Raw genomic sequence first — 18,686 nt, forward strand, 5'->3', positions numbered from 1 at the left:
ATCAAAGGGCTCTGATACCATATTGGTAAACTGAAAGGAAAGCAAAGAGTAGACACAAACTCAGAATACTTGCATTATGGAATGAAGAAGAGTGAGGTCCTTAAGTAGGCACCTCATACATGCTCACTGACATCACTGATGACTTCAGAGCTCCACAATCATCTCCTCAATCTGCTCCTAGATTCTCTCAATCATCCTATGTGGCTCTCCACCACCTAACTGTGCTTGTGGGCACCTAACTGTGCCTCTAGCACTCACACATAGAAACCAAGGTGTGCTTGAGGCATACACCTTGAGATATCCCAACAGGAGAGGTCAAGGATGAGACAGTGTACAAGTAAATGCTTGGCAAGGAGAATGGAGGGGAGGAGTAGGCTCTTTTGTATGCTGATAAGATGAGACGTTTTTTCATGGTAGGTTCTTAAAGTTGTCTGATGAGGAGCCTCAATTCTTATTGCATGCAAACATTGCGCATCACTCTCAACATCGCTTTTGTTTGGAGGCTAAAAACAAGATATGGAAGGTAAGGGATAGAAGGAGATAGGAAAGAGACACTCCTTTTGTTTTGAGGTATGCTTACCCAATATTGTTAGTGACTAGATAGCAAACTTAACCATCCATTTTTGGAGGGTTGTATTTAGGAGGTTGGAAACTATTTTGAATGTGAGCACTACAGATCATCCCACAAAGTGAAGGTCATACTAAAGGGCCAATCAAGGCATTGTGGATATCCTTTGAGTTTATGTCAGTAAAAGGAAAACAATTACAAATCCTACATGCTCTTCCTATATGCGCATCCTACATGTGATTCCCAAATGCACATCCTGCAAGTCTTATGTGCAATTCATACCTACAATTCCTAAATGTAGAGAGAGAATCCTATAATTCCTACATGCAAAGAGAGAAGACATTCAAACTTGTATAAATATCTCATGCTAGAATGAAGCCCACACTCTTTGGGACATGATGGTTAGTTTGACTTTGGTGTTCTTGTGCATTTGTCTCCAAGTTCCCATGCTCCCTTGCACTATCAACATCCAATAGCATGTCCTACCCTTGTCTCCTAATCCCCCCTTACAATTTCGCCGCCCCTTCTCCTCCTTTTGTCTCCTTCTTTCTCTCCCCCAATCCCTTTGTTCTTAACATTCCTTATCTCCTACTCCTAGACTTCTCCTAAACCCTTATACTCCTAGATTAGCTCTTTAACCCTTACCCTCCAACATCTATAAGGGAGATGAGTTCTCCACCATGTAATCTATTCTTAACCTTGCAACCTCCTTCTAAATGTGGAACCCCATTTTGAACCATGGAACCTCCTTCTAAACCTTAAACTCCCAGTGGATGTGAAAACCTTCATTACGCCAACTGCATTGATGTTATGCAAACATGCACAACATCTACTTTACTCACTTGAGCCTACATCTCATACCAAAATGTGACCCAAGGTCCTAAGCTACACACATACTACAACAACGATGATACCAATATACCTATAGGTGACAAAAAGTCTCAAAACTTCACATATAACGTAGAAAGTGGCAAGATTTTGGCGTCGTTGCTGAGGAGACTAGCGTCTTAAGTTAAAGTAGATATATGCAACCATACATGGTGAGAACAAACTTCAAGAAGACTATTATACTCATATCACTCAAGGGCTAGGAGAGCTAAAATATTTCCAACTACAGCCAAAAATTAATTCCAAATGAAAACCTTTGATTATTAGCTTAAGGATCTTATGTTTCTTAAAAAACAACCATTTTAAGAACAAGTCAGGGCATAAGATGGGTACCAATGTATAGAGCTTAAAATTGTAAACATTTCTCCTTTTTACAGAAAAGCAATCTGACATATCCATGAAAAGCTACAAGGAATGAAAGGGTAAAGGTTACATCCCCATAAAAAAGGGGATTTGAAAATCCAAACATGAACAATTCATAAGGTACACAACAGTTGACTTTATCTTCACCTCCCACTTGTTTCTCATAAAAATGCTCCCACCCCCCTAATTCCTCTCTTTCCACATCTAGCCTTCCTCCTCTTCCAAATTCTCAAGCTCCACGTAAGACCTTCCTCCCTCTACATTGGAATACCACCTTACTCCAATCCTCATCAGTCGAGCTATATATTGAGTCCTTCTTGTAACAAAATGACCTAGTCATCCACCCAAACCGTCCATTGTCTTCCTCAACCATCTTGAAATGGCGACAAAGGGTGGTGCATCTGAGGGTTGTGGATGGCATATGAGGGGGTGTGAGGGATTAGAGAGAAGTGTGAGGGGGGATGGAGAGAATTAGAGAGAGGGGATAGGAAGAGAGTAAGTGAGAGTGGAAAGAATGAAAAGGGGGTGGAACATAGGAAATGGGAAGTGGTGGAAGAGAGAGAATGTGGAGGGGTGAGGAAATGGGAATGAGATGGAATGTAAAGAAAGGGAATGACATACAGAGAGGGGAAAAAAGGGGGGGGGGGGGGCGTGGGTTGATGGAATGAAGGGGGGGAATGACAGGAATGAGTGAGGAGGATATGAAAAAGAGAACACAAAGTAAGGGGGGGAAGAACTGAAAAGAGGAAGTGATAGAAAGAGAGGGGGTGGGATGGAAAGAGGGGAGGAGGAAACGAGAGGGAAGGGAGAATGGACAAAAATAAAGGGGGAAGGTGGAGAAAGGGGGAGGTGATGGAAAAAAATCCTTCACAGAATTAAAGTAATGATGGAAATCACAAAATGATAGAAAATAAAGAGAGAAAGGGGATGATCACCTTCGACCGTTCTAGGCGTTTTGCAGCGCATTGCTCCTCCTCGTCGACCCTCAAGCGCCAACCATCTATGCACCCTCGACCGCTACACTGTCGACATGCCACCATATGCTTTTGTACCCTACACCTCTAATCACCACATAGATGCCAATGCCTTCGCATGGCACCCTATGCTACAACCTGCCATGAGCACAACGATGCTCCCTCTTTGAAGAGCCTCCCCCCACTTCCATCGACCTCCTAAGGCATCATACAGCCATGCTTGCCTTGGGCGTGTCAAATCTCACTTGCCTCATAGGGCGGTGCACCACATTAAAACCTCCAACTCCACTCCTCCGTGGGCATGGTGCCACAATCGACCGCTTCGTAATAGCCGCACCTCTGAGTAAAATCCCATGCCATGAAAATGCCTCAAGTGTAGCATACCATCCCACACTGCCATCAATACACCCATAGACATGCCTCCCAGTGCCACCCGCACCTCTAGAGTCTGAGACTCTCACCGCCAACCCCTCTCCACCTTGGCCCTCGAGCATTAGTGCTAAGGGCATCGTGCACACCCACTATTGCAATTTCTCCATTGTCCCCTAACTCTTGAGGGAAATGGATCCTCAATTTGAATATGAGGCTGAGTACCCTGTGTACCATGTGGAAGGAGCTAAAGGATTGATCCCTGTCTATGCGAATCGAATTTGGCCAAACACATATCAAGCAGCATCAATCAAGTGCTATGGTTGGGGAGAGAATCATTAGATCGCAAAGTGCCCTCATCATGGTAGGTAGCCTCACTCTCCTGTCCAACCACTCTGTAGAGATTGTGGAATCGGCCATGCATATATGGATTTCCCCCACAAACCCAAGCCCCCACAACCAAATGATGCTAATCCTGATGTTCCATTAGGCATAATTGGAGCAGACCAACAAAGTGTAGGGGCCACAAGCATTCTATCACAACTTGTGAATGTCATCACGTGGCAACAAATAGAGGCACCCAAGCATCATTCTATTCCTATTCAACCAAGAAGGCCTCTACAAAAGAAAACACAAGTGCCTATTCTTGCACCAAGTAAAGAAGAGCCGAGTACATCAACTTCCAATCCAGATCCACTTATCAAAGAAGCTCCATACCCTAATGTTGAATTGGAGAAGGTAAGATTTCAAGCACTCTGACAATGGGTAGAAAAACGACAAGTTCAATTTAAAGCTAAAAAACAAGCACAAGATCCGGTCCTCCTTGACGTGGCTCCATGAAGTCTTTGAACCATGATCAAGCCACTTTTCCATCAACAAGGGCCAACTAGAAGGTGCAACACTCTCAAGCATTCTGAGCTACTCGATATCCATCCCCATTGGAATTCTCTTATGAAATCGTCCCAACCTCTAAGAAAGTTTCAAAGGATGGGTTGACAAATCTCCCTCCACCTGTGGAAGAAACAGAAGATATCCTAGTCAAATTGGGTGAAAGAGATGACATGTGAAATATCATTGTGCCTTTGATCCATAAAGCCACATGATGAGATCCAAGCCATTGTGAATGGTGACGCATGTGTGAATGTTTTTTAACAATTGCCTTGTAGATGATTCACGTACAAAACCCTTAGGCATAGTCAATGGGGTATCCACAAATGTAGCAAGAATCCACTTTTCTCTCCAGTTCACAACCTTGGACCTCCACAAGACATCCTATCAAGTTTTACTCACCCTTGGTTACGAGAAGCATTAGTGCTACATATTTGGGGGATTGATAGAATCACAATATAAAATTGTGACTCAGGAGTCAATAGAGTGAGTGGGGACAAGAGCAATAAAACTCATTGTGCCTAAAGCATTGGATAATACCACGGCCTCCAGTAAATCAACCCTCTCACAACAACATGTCTTGGCTTGTGATACCCATATCAATATCAACAATTGGATCCAATTATCGACGAGCATTAACAATTACCATACACTAGAACCAATCCTCCCAAGAGATTAGTGCAAAGGGGCATGCAAGTAGAATCTCTACTCGTGCATGAAGGCCCAATTGACCATGACGTTCCAATAGTGATGGTTGGGCTTGAATGCAATAGTGCCTTAATGGTTTTTCTGTCGCCAAAAGTCAAACCTCCAAAGTTGCATAATAGCAAAATATTTCAAAAGAAAATCAAAGGTGGGTATTGGCCATTACATAGAAGGAGGATAATTTTATCCTCTATCAAAACATGGGCCAAAAAGAAACATAAGGAATAACAACTTGACTCTCTACATAGCCAGGTGCAATTACACCAAGGGAAGGTCTTAAATCTCTAGCACGCATTGAAGCAAGCCCAAAAAGTGCTACATCCACCACCACAAGTGAACACACAGCAACAAGAAGAGTTTGAAAGGATACTAATAGCATCAACCCATCTGATCACTCATGCCCTACACACATGCATCATAGAATGCACATTGGGTCTCACATATTATGAAAAATATTTACAAATCTTAAAATCTTGCATATTTTGCAAGGTATATACCTTATCATCTATGAGAGGAGACACTTGATATTTTCATATTTTTCCCTTGCATATTTATAGCTTTTGTAAGAAATCCATGTATATTTTATATGCAACGTGTCTCCCGATACCCTAAATTTTGAACAAGGGTAGTAATATAATACATATTGAGTTGGCGTCCTAGGCTTTTAGATGTATTTTTTGTTCCCCAAATCAAATTGCAAATAAATCATGATTAACGTGGAGATTATGACCATTTTACCCATTGAGGGGATTGGATGACATTGGACAAAGGCAGCTATGAGTATGGCTAAGTGGTAGAGTATATGTATTTTGTTTAAACGTCATGTCCTAGCAAATTCAGGAGGAGTTTCTTTGTGTTCTTCTTGCTACTATTCTCTCATGAGCTCCTGAAGATTTAGTGTTGAGATATCAAGCTCCACTCGCGATATGCCAGGGTGACCGTTGTGCATTTATGTCACCGACTTGTTAGCTGCAGATGCGGTTGGTACACCGCCCACGAATAATAGCTGGATGACAGCTATCCTTATCTACTCTAGTTCGTGGCTCAATTAGTATGCCACCTTAGTTAGTTGAGTTTGGTTTGAGACCCACATATAAGATTCTTCTATTTCTTTGTACTAGAGTTCTTTTGGCTTTCACAACTAAGAAGAGAAAAACTGTTCTCAACCTCCACCTGTGTGTATTCCCCCTATGTGCATGTGAGAAAGCCGCAAGTGAGACTCCTTCCCTCTCTCCCACTATCTTCACATGGTATCAGAGCCTTGTTCGTGGTAAGGAGCTCAAGAAAGCAAACCAAGTTTGAGATGTCCTGGTAAGAGAACCAGTGTTGCTTTCCTACTTCAAGTTTAGGAGCAAATCTCTGCAGGTAGCACATCTAGAAGTGCAAGAGTGCACTGTCTCAAATTGAGACGCCCTTCGCGATGTGACGAGAGCGCGATTTTGAGCGCAGTATTTTTCTGATTCGAGGCCATTTCAGAGACCGTTTTAAAGGCGAAAGTTCTTCGCAAGCACTCAGAAAAAGGCCCTGTTTTTGCTGTGCGACCACTGCTCTGCTGGTCGGTGAAAAGTTATCGCAAAAATTACATCGTATGCCTACGTCCAGAGATATTAGGAGCTGCAGAATCATGCTTGTTGCCTGTTGAAGCAAAATCGTCACTAAGAAGTGACTGTGTGGTCAAATACCACTTTCGTCAGTTTTACAGATCTGCCCATGTGAGACAAAAGCTGTGTTTTTCGCAGTGACAGAATATTTTACAGTGTTCTGTAATAGCCTCTGATTCTCTTTCACAGATTGTCACAAAAAAGCTTGACAAGAACAACTTCCAAGCATGGAAGTTTAGAATGACGAATTTCCTTATGGAAAAAGGCTATTGGGAGTTCATTACAGAAAATCAAGAACCAGTTCTTCCTAATGTTCCCAATCAACAGGAAATACAGGCATTTAAAGGATGACATGAGAGAGCCAAAAAAGTTATGTACTGGCTGTCTATCAGTATTTCGGATTCTATGATTGTGCATATTCAGGATGCAAAAATGTACAGCACAAATACGCAAGCCAAGAAAATGCAGCTCAAACAAGAGTTGCACAATGTGCAAAGAGAAAATTTGAGCATCAATGACTACCACATGAAGGTGAAGAAAATTGCAGATGCACTTGCTTCCATTGGGTCGCCAGTGGAAGATGATCTAGTTTCTGTGACCTTGAATGGTCTAGAAAAGGATTATGCACAGTTCCGGACATCCATTGCCGTCCGTGAAAAATTTACTGATTTTAAAGAGTTGTTTGCTCTTCTAATTTCTCAAGAGCAGAGAAATGGAGATGCATCTTCTTCAGGAGGAACTTCAAAAGAAACTGTCTTCTACTCAAATGCTAGAAGAGGTAGAGGCAGAGGTAGAGGAGGCCGATCTGCAGGCCATGGTAGAAATCAGAATATGCAGCAAAGTCAAGAAAACCAGTCCTATGGAGGAGGACGTAATAACTCTAGAGGCAGGGGGAGCCAAAGAGGTCGTGGTGGATGGTAGAGAGGCCAAAATGCAAACAACAATGTTGAATGCTACTACTGTGGTAAAATGGGTCATATGGCTAAGAACTGCTATAAAAAGCAGAATGACATTATGAATGAAAAATTGCAGCAAGACAATTATGCATCTTCTAGTAGACAGGGTGATGACAGAAATGAGCATCTATTTATGGTGCAGCATATGACCAATTCTGTGACAAGTGCAGAAGAACGAAATGATGTATGATATGTTGACTCAGGTGCGTCAAAGCACATGACAGGTCATGCAGAATGGATGCAAGATACAAGGAAAATAAAAAAACTAAGATTTGTGGAGACTAGTAATGATACTGCACATCCTATTGTGCAGATTGATAAAATTCCTTTGTCAATGCAGGATGGGAAAAAGAAATACCTGTCTGATGTATTTCATGTCCCAAACATCACCAAGAACCTGGTTTCTATTGGTCAAATGGTTGAGCAGGGCTTGCAGGTCAGATTTAATCCTCATGGATGCTTTGTTGAGGATATGAAAAATAACGGTCACCTGATAGCAAAAGGAAAGAAAAAGGACAAGATGTTTACGTTGGATGCGGACATGCCTGAATTGAGTGCAGCAATGTTTGCACATGGGACCGGTGTAGTTACAGATATTGATATCTAGCATAAACGCATTGATAATGTTAATATACAGCGACTTAAATCAATGCAAGCTCAAAATATTGTTGCAGGATTGCCTAAATTCAAGGTTGCAGAAATGCATAAGGTTTGTGAAGCCTATCAATTTGAAAAACAAGCAAGGAAATCATTTCCTAGGCATGTTCAAGAGAGTAAAAAGCCATTGGAATTAATCCACTCTGATGTGTAGACTATTGAATCTATTGGAAGCTGTCACTATTTTGTCACTTTTATTGATGACTTCAGCAGAAAAGTTTGGGTATATTTTATGAAAAAAAAAAGTAAAGTGTTTAGGCACTTCAAAGCTTTTAAAGCTATGGCTGAAAAAGAAATAGACCTGCAAATAAAATACCTACGGTCAGATGGAGGGGAAGTGTACCTCTCAAATAAGTTTGCAAGGTTCCTGCAAGAGCATGGCATAAAGCAACAATATTCATGCAGTCATACCCCACAGCAAAATGGACTTGCAGAAAGGAAAAACATGCATATTGGAGAGGTATCTCGGGCCATCCTAAATGAAAAAGATCTACCAGATTATTATTGGACTTATTATTGGACTGAAGCAGTTGCTACAGCAGTTTACATAATGAACAGGACTCCCACTGCAGCAATATATGGCATGACGACAGAGGAGATGTATACTAGTAGGAAACCAGACATTTCTCATTTGAAAATTTTATGTTGCATTGCCTATGTTCATGTGCCAGATGAGTTGAGATCCAAGTTGGATCCAAAAGCTGAGAAGTACATCTTTATTGGTTATTCTCTGCAGCAGAAAGGGTATAGATGCTATAACCCTTCTACTCGTAAGTTTACAGTGAGCAGAGATGTTTTTTATGAGATGAGCAGCTGGTATAAACCAGTAAATGTGATGATTGATATAGATGCACAAAATGGTAATGCTGCACAGAATTCAATGCAGCAGTCACAAAATATCAGTGGACCTGCAGTGTCCTCTAGCAGTGGTTCACATACTTCGCTATGGACAGGCAGATTGAGATCAAGAGAATCTCATCAAAGCAATGCAGATAGTGGTACGCAGGTATCACGAAAAGAAAAAGAGAAGGTAGATCAACCCATGTTTGATGTAAATGCAGGTCACTCTTATGTGGATGGTGAATCTAGTGACTCAGAGCAGAGCATTGATGATGAGTTGGGTATTCCTTCTGTTGTTACACCTGGAGTAAGGAAGACCAGGGATGTTCCTTTGTACTTTGTACCTTGTACGTGCTCCTTTCAATCTCACTGATCCTTCATGCCTGCCCTCATGAGGGTAGATAGGGTAGGGCTTAAGACAGATCCTACAGTGGCCCCACCTCAGAGCAACCCATGGTGGCACTGAGGGTGTTCCAATGGGATTCTGCACTATTCTAGGCCTTCCTTGGACGTGTTTGCAACTGTGTTGATGACGCACAGGACACGGATGCCGTGGGATGGAGGTAGGTCATGATGCAACTATGGAGTTACCCTTTGGGGTAATTTACCAGGCCCCAACAGCCCTTTTAGAGACTGAGGTGGTCCGACCTATAACTCAGCCACCTAGGCCTTGGGTCAGCCTCATGTAGGTAGAAGGGGCCAAGCCTCTCGTATGGCAGCCCTTTCTTGGGCAGTTTTCTAGGTCGGCCAGTCAACTGGAAGCCCCCACATTGGGCAGGAGGGAAGCTCCCGTTATGGGGCTAGCGGTGGTAGTCCCCATGGGCAAGAAGGGGGTCAGTCCATCTATTGTAGGGGTTGGCCCACCTATAGCAAGGGCTGGCCCCACCTATAGCAAGGGCTGGCCCATTGTCTTAAGATCCCTTGCAGTCTCTTGTGCTTCTTCTCAATTGTGAGTGTGAGGTTTTCTCTCTCTGTCTCTCTCCATTTTTGTCCAGATCCACTACACTTCTCACATGTGTTGGAGGCCAACATCTCCTGATGTCACATGGGTAGGTTAGAAAGAGAGTGAGGCCCCTATCCTCAATCAAACTGTAGATGCTAGCAGAGCAAAGCTTTCAGGCGATTCTTCAAGCATGTCACTGTCTGGATTGGCTGTCCAAAACTTGTTGCCATCTTCCATGATGCTGTGCACAGCTCTAGGTTTCAACGGGCAACTAGGCAGAATCATTCTAAAAACCCCGGGGTTTGCAGCAGGCTGTGCATGCACTCAGCTTTCCAACACGATTGCCCATAAGAGATTACCCCTCAGGGGTATAGGACAGCTGCAAGTTTCAGAAATCGCTCACAGTAATTCATTATTCTGTTTGCTCTCTCCAGGACCATCGATTGACAGCATGTATATTGCAACACCTATTTCAATGCTTATTGTGTCCACCATCATCATGGACGTAGTGTTTATGGATCCCATGCCATGTGTTCATGTACCAATCCAAAAACGTAAACATGTGGAAGCTCATCACCGAATACAAAACTGCTAAATGTGTATTTTCTTGCACATATTCACTACACAACTAAAAGAATAGGGAAATATGCATGACCATCCATACAAGCGATATCCACCAACAGTCCATGTCAATTTATGTTAATGTAACATATATTCTATCATGTCCAAATGACACTCTCTAATGATCTACTCAAACACGTAAATCCACAATACAATGATTAAAACTTTAAAATATGTACAAATAAAAGAAATTGTTACATTAGAATAGTGATATGAAGAATATGCTATATACTAATCAAAAATAAGATACGAGGGTCACTAAGCTTAGTGCACACAAGATCAAGGTATAAGCTACAGGGCCTCAAAGCATACAAGAAAATCCTTAAGACGGAAACAAGAAGATGGTCACACTCAATCCAATCTATTCCAATGTCATTTCAATAATACAATGGGGGGCCTCGTATATATATATATATATATATCCTTTACACATCACCGTGCCTTATGACATTCTCTACTCCACATCATCTCTTCTGGTTCTCCACATATCAAAATGTGTCTTTCTTTATTCCACATACTCTTTCCACATACTCTCTAGTAGTAGCCCTTGTCCCACTTGTCTCTCTAGACTAGGCCACGACTTCAGAGAGTAGTGGTGAATAAACGATTGCAGTTTTCTCCTCCCCTAAAAGAATCAGCCCTGCCAGACCTGCTCCAGCCCAAGCCAACCCACCTTCTTCATCAGCAAAATCATTACCTGTTGATGCTAACAGGTTCCTGCACCTTGAGCCAGGTTCTAGGAATAGAACGGAGCTATTCCATGCTGCTCAGAGCCTCAAATTAGGCAGCAAAATCCAGTTGCTTGCTCATTTTGTCACCAGCTCCACAAGCTAATAATTCGCTGAAGGTACATGAGTCTATAGGCAACGCATACTTGCTTGAACAAGCCAAGCCCCTAATGCATAGTGTTGGTTTTGGTCTGAATGCTAATTGAACCAGAATTGCATGGAGATTATTATCACGCTATTGCACAAAAAGATCACAGATTCTCTCGTGAAACGATAACCGAGAAGAAGAATTGCTCACGTAATAACTCAAGAGAAAAAGTAGAAGGGTTGTAATATATTGCAAGACTTGCAGTTACTACAAAAGAATATGCTAAAGTCTCGGTTATCTTTCTTTCTTTCTCTCGCTAGCCTCTCATGCTAGCCCCTCCGCTCAGCCTCTCCGCCTCAGCCACCCCTCACCCACTTCACCTCCCCTTCGCTCAGCCTCTCTGCCTCAGCCCCCGCTCAGCCTTTAAGCCTCTCTCTCTCTCTCTCTCTCTCTCTCTCTCTCTCAGCACCGCCCGTACAGCGGGCCGTACAGCAGGTCACCATACACAGCTCGTCGCTGTCGTCCGTACAGCAGCAGCCGCCTCCGTACAGCCTGTTACCCCCGGCTGAGCTGAGCCCTTGGCTCAGCCTGGGGGGTTAGCTTCAGTGAAGGGCTTGGAGAATATGCAAGCCCACCATGGATTTCCTGAAGGTGAAGACTCTCACCACGACCCCTGTCAGTAAGCCCTCTTACTCCGACATTGCAGCAACACCCTCAGGAGCACATTTACCACTTGGAGCATGAAGTCAGAGAGCTCAGGCTGCTAGTTGCAGCTCTTAGCGAAAAGGTGAACGAAATGGAGAACAGAGGCAAGCAATAAATTATTGCAGAAGCTATGGAGAAATTCAGCGCATCTCCACCAGCAGCAACTCTTGTCTCCAAGGTCAAGGAAATGATCAACAGTCAGGTGAGTTCAGCCAAGGAAGAGATGGCCATTGTTGCGGACAGCAAACTCAACAAAGCAGATCTGTACACAGAAGTAAAAGAGCAGCAGGCTATAACACACAATAAGAAGATACTACGCATTGGAGGGCTGCCCAAGGATTGCCTTGGCCCTTTTAATGAAGAAGAGGATTACACAGCAGACGAGAGGATTGCATGTCTCAAGAAGGAAATACCACAAGTAGAGTTGGATCATCATGATATCAGCTGTGTCTCCCAAATAGGAATGCAAATACAAGTGTTTTTCAAGGAGAGAGCAGGAAGAATTAAGACTCTTCGATAGACAAACAAGTTGAAGGGCACCAGGATTTGGATCTCTGAGGAACTCACCTTAACTCAGCTCAAGCAGAGGAGTGTCGAGCTCACCAAAATGAAGGATGCAGGTAAACCTGGAAAATGGGCTGTGTATCGAGATGGAACAACACTAATTAGAGATTTCAAATCTAAACCTAAAGACTCTCAATCTAACAATGATGTTATGAAGGCCATTTCTATTAGTTTTATTGTCCTAGTATGTATCAGTGTGATATAATAATCGAGCTGAGATGCCATGTGCACTCCTCGACCCTCTGGCTTATCCAAATGTTGCAAGTCTTTTTGACATTTTGTACTTTGTCCCATAGACCCATGAGGTCTCCTGCGGACGTTAATATGACTTTCTTTCTTTCTAACCAAGAACCACACTAGACTAACACAAAGAGAACCGCCATAGCTATCTCCTCGGGTCTACTGAGTCCTGACCTTGTTGGAGCTCACAAAAGGAGGGCAGCATCTCAGAGACTCACACACACACGCTGAGCCTGCACAGGCCGACAAAAAGGAGCGAGAGAGACTCGTCCATCCGTGTTCATAGGAGCCAGAACCTCCGAGAGCTGCCAACCGACTTGACCACGATCATTGCATGAAGATCTAGTGCCACGTAGTAAACCATGCAATAGTGAGCCAATCATATGCTCTTTGTTTGCATGCTCCAATCAAACAACTCGACTTACGCCACCCAGCCAATCACGTGCAACATAGTAACCTTAGGGAAATGGATGCCTCCCCATGAGGATTACCTTCCAACAATCCCCCCCGCAGCCGAAATGGGGAGGGAAGAGCTGCATTGTCCCGTCTACAAAAAACCACAGCCAAAATGGTGTCTACGAAAGACCAGAAATAAAGATTGCTATCAGGAAAGAGTTGTCTACAAAAGACCATACGACATATCCTTCTACTCAATTGCCTACAAAAGGCCATTCACTGCGACTTCCTACAAAAGGACTAGCTCACAGTATCATACTAAGTGTCTACAAAGGACCGAGAAATTTCAGAACGTATAATCTGCATCGGTGAAGCCTTCTATCTCCACCAGATCTGCGCTCTCTTCCTTGTCTTCAACTGCGTGTGCCTTCTCTTTACCTTTTATTGGCTTCATCACTTCATCCCGTTGTTTGGTGTAAATGGCCCAGCTTCCCACAATAATTGCATTCTCTCTCCTTCCGAATATCTCAACCTGTCGTTCTTTTATCCTCTGTGGCATATGCTTTTGCTGTCTCAAACATTGAGGAACTATCACGCTTCTCTTCACTCATGACTCATGAGCATACCTACACAATCCAAAAATTCCATTCGCCGAATCTCTAACTAAGAACCACACTAGACTAACACAAAAAGAACCGCCATAGCTGTCTCCTCAGGTCTACTGACCTTGTTGGAGCTCACAAAAGAAGGACGACATCTCAGAGACTCACACACACGCTCAGCCTGCGCAGCCGACAAAAAGGAGCGAGATAGACTCATCCATCCGTGTTCATAGGAGCCAGACCCTCTGAGAGCTGCCAACCGACTCGACTACGATCACTGCATGAAGATCTAGTGCCACGTAGGAGCCAATCATATGCTCTTTGATTGCATGGTCCAATCAAACATCTAGACTTATGCCACCCAGCCAATCACGTGCAACATAGTAACGTTAGGGCAATGGATGCCTCCCATGAGCATTACCTTCCAACACATAGCCCTTTTGCAATTATCCACAGCCAATCGTTCTAGCACAAACAGTAAGGTGTGTTGCAGATTACTACACTACTCACCTTCTTTGTGATACAAAGTTCAGTCCAGGCTGTCCCAAAACCTTGAAATCAGCTTTACCTCATGCACGGAGATGCTTTCGCAACTATGCTTGTCCATCCATCCAGGATCTATTCAATCCTCATCCAGCCGCTACTGTCAGGGACATGTACATCCTTCATAGGATGAGCATACCCAAGGGAATTTATGCTTTCCCTTACCACATCAGGACGCTCGAAGCTGGGTCTAATACCATATGAAGCAACCCTAACCAAGTTTGGACCCTTGTAAGAGTTCTACACAAAAAATGTAAATTCCAAGATGAAGTTAACGAACGGGAATAACAAAGGGGAGAAGCAAGCTAACACGGCCAAGAAACTGCAACAACCAATTGATGCCTCATCGCAAAAGATCAACAACCTTGGAATTTATAAAAAACAGGAACACGTACAATCAAGTGCCAGAACACCAAAAGAAGGCCCATGATGACATCAGAGCAACTAGAGCCAAGAACAACAAGGAAAAGCAAGAGCTCCACACCCGCAAGTGCACAAAAAAATAGTAGCCTAGCTCAAGTCACTTGCGGGGAAATTATTCAAATGCCTAGGAGACACTGAAAGAGATAAAGATACGCTTAACAAAATCTCCTTAGCAAAAGTTAATCAAGACAAGGAGATTTCAGACCCAGAAAACAAGTTGGGGCCCAAGCAAAAGAGGCACAGGGAAGGAACAGGTTAAACAGTATCCTTTAAATCAGTGCAATAGGAAAAAATGGAGGACCAAGTTTGTGGCGGTTAGTCACTTATTTGATGATTTGGTCAATGTCGAGGAGCTGATGCCACAGCCCTCTACTTTGTTGGAGAAGATGGTTCATTAAGACCCCAAATGAGGAGAACATTGGGACATGAAGCCTGCACAGGATTGGGGTATAAGAGGGATTCCATGTGGGGGTGCGTTGACTGGGTGGACAGAATTCAGTGAGGGGTCAGCATCACGGCTGACATGGACAGCATGAGCATGTGTTGACACGGCTATTTGTAAGGCTGCCACGTTGGTAGCAAATAGAGCTTGAAGCTGGAGGTTTGCTGTTGTATGGGCAGCAAGATCCATGTGAAAAGGTAGGGCAGCTCTATTGCAGATCTGGAGCCAGCTACAGTGGCAACTATAGCGCCCATGTGGGGGTGGAATATGACGAGCATTGAGGCCATTCAAGACCATGGCTGAGGCTGTGTGAATGCAACAAAGGGGTCAAGTATGGGGCATAAGTAGCCCAGCCACAGTCTGCTATCTTTGGCAATCTGTGAATCTAAAACCCACAGGCCTGGTCAGCCATTTCATGGGTCCAAATCCTTTCATTGATTTTGTGTCCTGCTGCTGCATGTGGTCTCGCTAGGTAGCAAGGTGTTGTGGTACAAGCCTAGATTCTCTAACATGGTATCAAAGCCACGGTAACAAGCTAGGGAAGTGAGGTCCGAATCCCAAGAAAGGCAAGATCTGAAGCTAGGAGGTGCATGCCTTGGTGATCAAGCCAGCCGACTCAGAGATTGATTTTGACAATTGAGGAGAAGGCAACTTCTTGGTGAAACTGTGACAAGGCTTGTAAGTGGAAATTACCTTTGCATTGTCACATGGCATCTCGCATGTGCAATTGAAACTTTGGTAAAGTAGATATGTTGACAGGACCAACTATCTGATTTGGAAGATCAAGATCCAGAGCCACTTGCTTGCATGTGCTTTGTGGGAGATGATTGAAGAAGTGGAAAGAAGCCTGTTGATGCAACATGGAAGATCATTAAAGCTGCAGATTGAAATGCAATTACAGGTCTGTGCTTAGGGATGTTGAGGTGCTCCTAGTGATCATACAAAAGACTGGATTTAGTGCTTCTGCACATTCAACTGGCAGCGTCTGCATCCAAGGATAATTCTGCATGACCAAAAGGATCAAGTGGCTGTTGTTGGTTAGAAGGTGGATAGTAATCAGTTGGCCAACCTCATGCTCAGTAAATTGCCTTTACAATGGGTTGGTGATGACCTTCTAGATCGAAGACATTGACTTTTACAGACCTCAGTCCCATTGATCTAGGAGGAAGCAAGGTAGAGACTATACGGGGTGCTAGCAAAGAGAAGGCAGGCATTTAATGCCACCGCTAATTATAAAGGCAAAGATACAGGCAAAACGGAGGAATGCAAGCCCAAGAAGACAGTTACTGGGCTCTAACTTCTTTTAATGAGCAGAGCAAGTAAAAGAAAAAGAAACTCTAATATTGTGGCATGCCCGGTCATATGATGAGAGATTGCTAGAAGAAAAAGGCAAATAGAAAGAAAAAGAGCTTCTAGGGAGATGAATTTGTTAATTGGTCAACTAATGTGGTGATTCAAAAGTAATTACCTTGAATACTCTTGAGATGGGAAATGCCACTTAGAAAGTGACAGTGCTCATGTCTGATATTGAGTGATCAGAATCCTTTTTGAAGGTGAAGACGCAAGCAGACCACGAGGCTGTGTTCATGAATCATAATTGAGGAAGAATATAGGTTTGTGACTAGTGCTAGGTGGGGCATTGTCTCCAAAACTCATAAATAATATGTTGGCAAGAGACTTTTGGGAGGTATATGACTTATTTTTGCAGAAAGCAAGAACATTGTGAAGACAGTATGTAATCTCCCTGTGATTATATGTTGAATACGATTGCATGCCTGGAACTTGGGTTTTGCGAGGGTGGAGGTGAGAACCTTCCAAGCAGGCATAGGAGTATTCTTGGCAAAGACATCTAGAGCCCTGTGGACCTTGTCGGTATTGATAGCTATGCTGACAAGTGAAGCTGACATTGAAATCGAGATTCGAAAGGTCACAGAGAGAATTATGAGGCGCGTATATTTATTATAGGTCTGTCTAAAGTGGGTGCAAGTTCCACCATTTCTCCAAGTTCACTTAGACGTACTGAAAGGTTGCTCGATTATGTAAATTTCTCATGCCCCATCTTTCCAGAGAAAAAGGCAATTAAGTTTAGTTTGAACAGTCTATACATTAAAAAATCTTTACTCGAATGAAAGAAGCATGGCTTGATTACAACACCCTCCAGTGTATGTTAATACATTGAGCTATGCAGACAGAAGCCTTCAGAATTCGAACAAACGTTGGATCAAGCGTGCATGAGTCACCAGAAGTGGTGGTGATGATTCTTCTTATGGTCGCCGTGCTCGTGTTTATGGCCGTGATGATGACTTCCTCCGGCCAGATCTTCAATGATATGCTCACTCTTATTCTTCTCCCGATGTTCGTGATAGGCATAGCCTGCCGAACCCAGAGCCACGGCCCCAGCAACCTCCGCCTCCAGCTTATGCCTGCCCGCATGGGCTGGATCCACTTTGGCTTCGTGGGCTTCGTACTGTAAACACCCAAAGACAGCAATCAATGATATCGAACACGAAAAGACAGAACGCCAAAAAACCGATGGGATGTTCTGATTCCGATAAAGAGGGAAGGGACATACCGCTGCAAAAGCGCCTGATGCTACAGCAGCTACCTCTCCCAGGTGCTCGTTCCGGCTGTGCCGATGCTGTTCTGCGATAGCATGATCCATTTGCTGTTGCTGGTAACCATATCCAGGGCCCGAGTGGGCGCCATAACCATAAGGAATCATTTGCTCTTGTTGGTAACCGTAGCCGAGGGCGGGCTGGGCGTAAGGAGCGGGAGCCCCATATCCGTAAGGCAGGGGGGCAGGGGGTGGGGGATAGGAAGCAGGGGGGTAATGGGCGGGAGCGTCGTAGCTATCGTGATGGTGGCCGTGGTGGTGGTGTTCGTGGTGATGGTGGTGACCCATGATCGCACAAGAGCTCTACAGAGATTGCTTGGGAGGAAGGAAATCAAAGGAGGACGATGATGATGATGATGATGATGATGATGCAGCGAATGGAATCTGGAGGTGATGGAAATGGAATGGAAGAATGAATGGAGCTTTGAATTTGTAGATTGTAGATCCGCCTTCACGCGCTCTTTCAAGCGCGTTGATGGACTACAACTACTTAAAGCCCACACGCCTTTTGTAACCAGGTCGGCCAACGAAATAACCCGGAAAAACCAAGGTAGAGTGTCCCGTATTCTAAGAACCACCTCAAGGACCCGAGCGTTGGAAGTTTTAAGCCCTATGGACCCGTCAACAGCGGGGGTCGACAGAATTTTGATGTTGACTGTCGATCTGGGGGCCCTTTAATAATGATAAAGCATGCATCATACTTTTACTACCTAAATTACCAGCACTCGGTAATATGACCGGCAAGACATTAAATGACAACTGAAGCCGTTGGATCTGAAAAAGATCTAAGGGTGCACGTAGAGCGCCTTTTTTAACTCGTTAGATCTTTCCTAGATCTAACGGCTCACATGATTCTCTCAACTGCCTCCCCCGCCGACATGTTTGTGGCCACCAATCGAAATCACCCACCTAGAATATCACGCAAATCCTCCAACCGCGTGGTGCCACAAGGTGTTCTGCCTCCCCAC

The 18,686-nt window shown here is 43.9% G+C and overlaps 1 protein-coding gene across 1 annotated transcript; it reads right to left on the reverse strand.

Annotated features, from left to right (window-relative positions):
- Nucleotides 1-17,103: 17,103 nt before the first annotated feature.
- Nucleotides 17,104-18,182, reverse strand: LOC147880151 (uncharacterized). Its single transcript, XM_087371035.1, has 2 exons — nucleotides 17,677-18,182; nucleotides 17,104-17,571 (listed from the first exon to the last, which is right to left on the reverse strand). Exons 1-2 carry the CDS (start codon nucleotides 18,004-18,006, stop codon nucleotides 17,341-17,343), a joined length of 561 nt encoding a protein of 186 aa, XP_087227161.1. The 5' UTR covers nucleotides 18,007-18,182; the 3' UTR covers nucleotides 17,104-17,340.
- Nucleotides 18,183-18,686: the final 504 nt, after the last annotated feature.

The sequence above is a fragment of the Dipteris shenzhenensis genome, chromosome 32 (genome assembly GCF_047967505.1).
Source record: "Dipteris shenzhenensis isolate YYH24624 ecotype China chromosome 32, Dip_SZ_1.0, whole genome shotgun sequence".
Lineage (NCBI taxonomy): Eukaryota > Viridiplantae > Streptophyta > Polypodiopsida > Gleicheniales > Dipteridaceae > Dipteris > Dipteris shenzhenensis.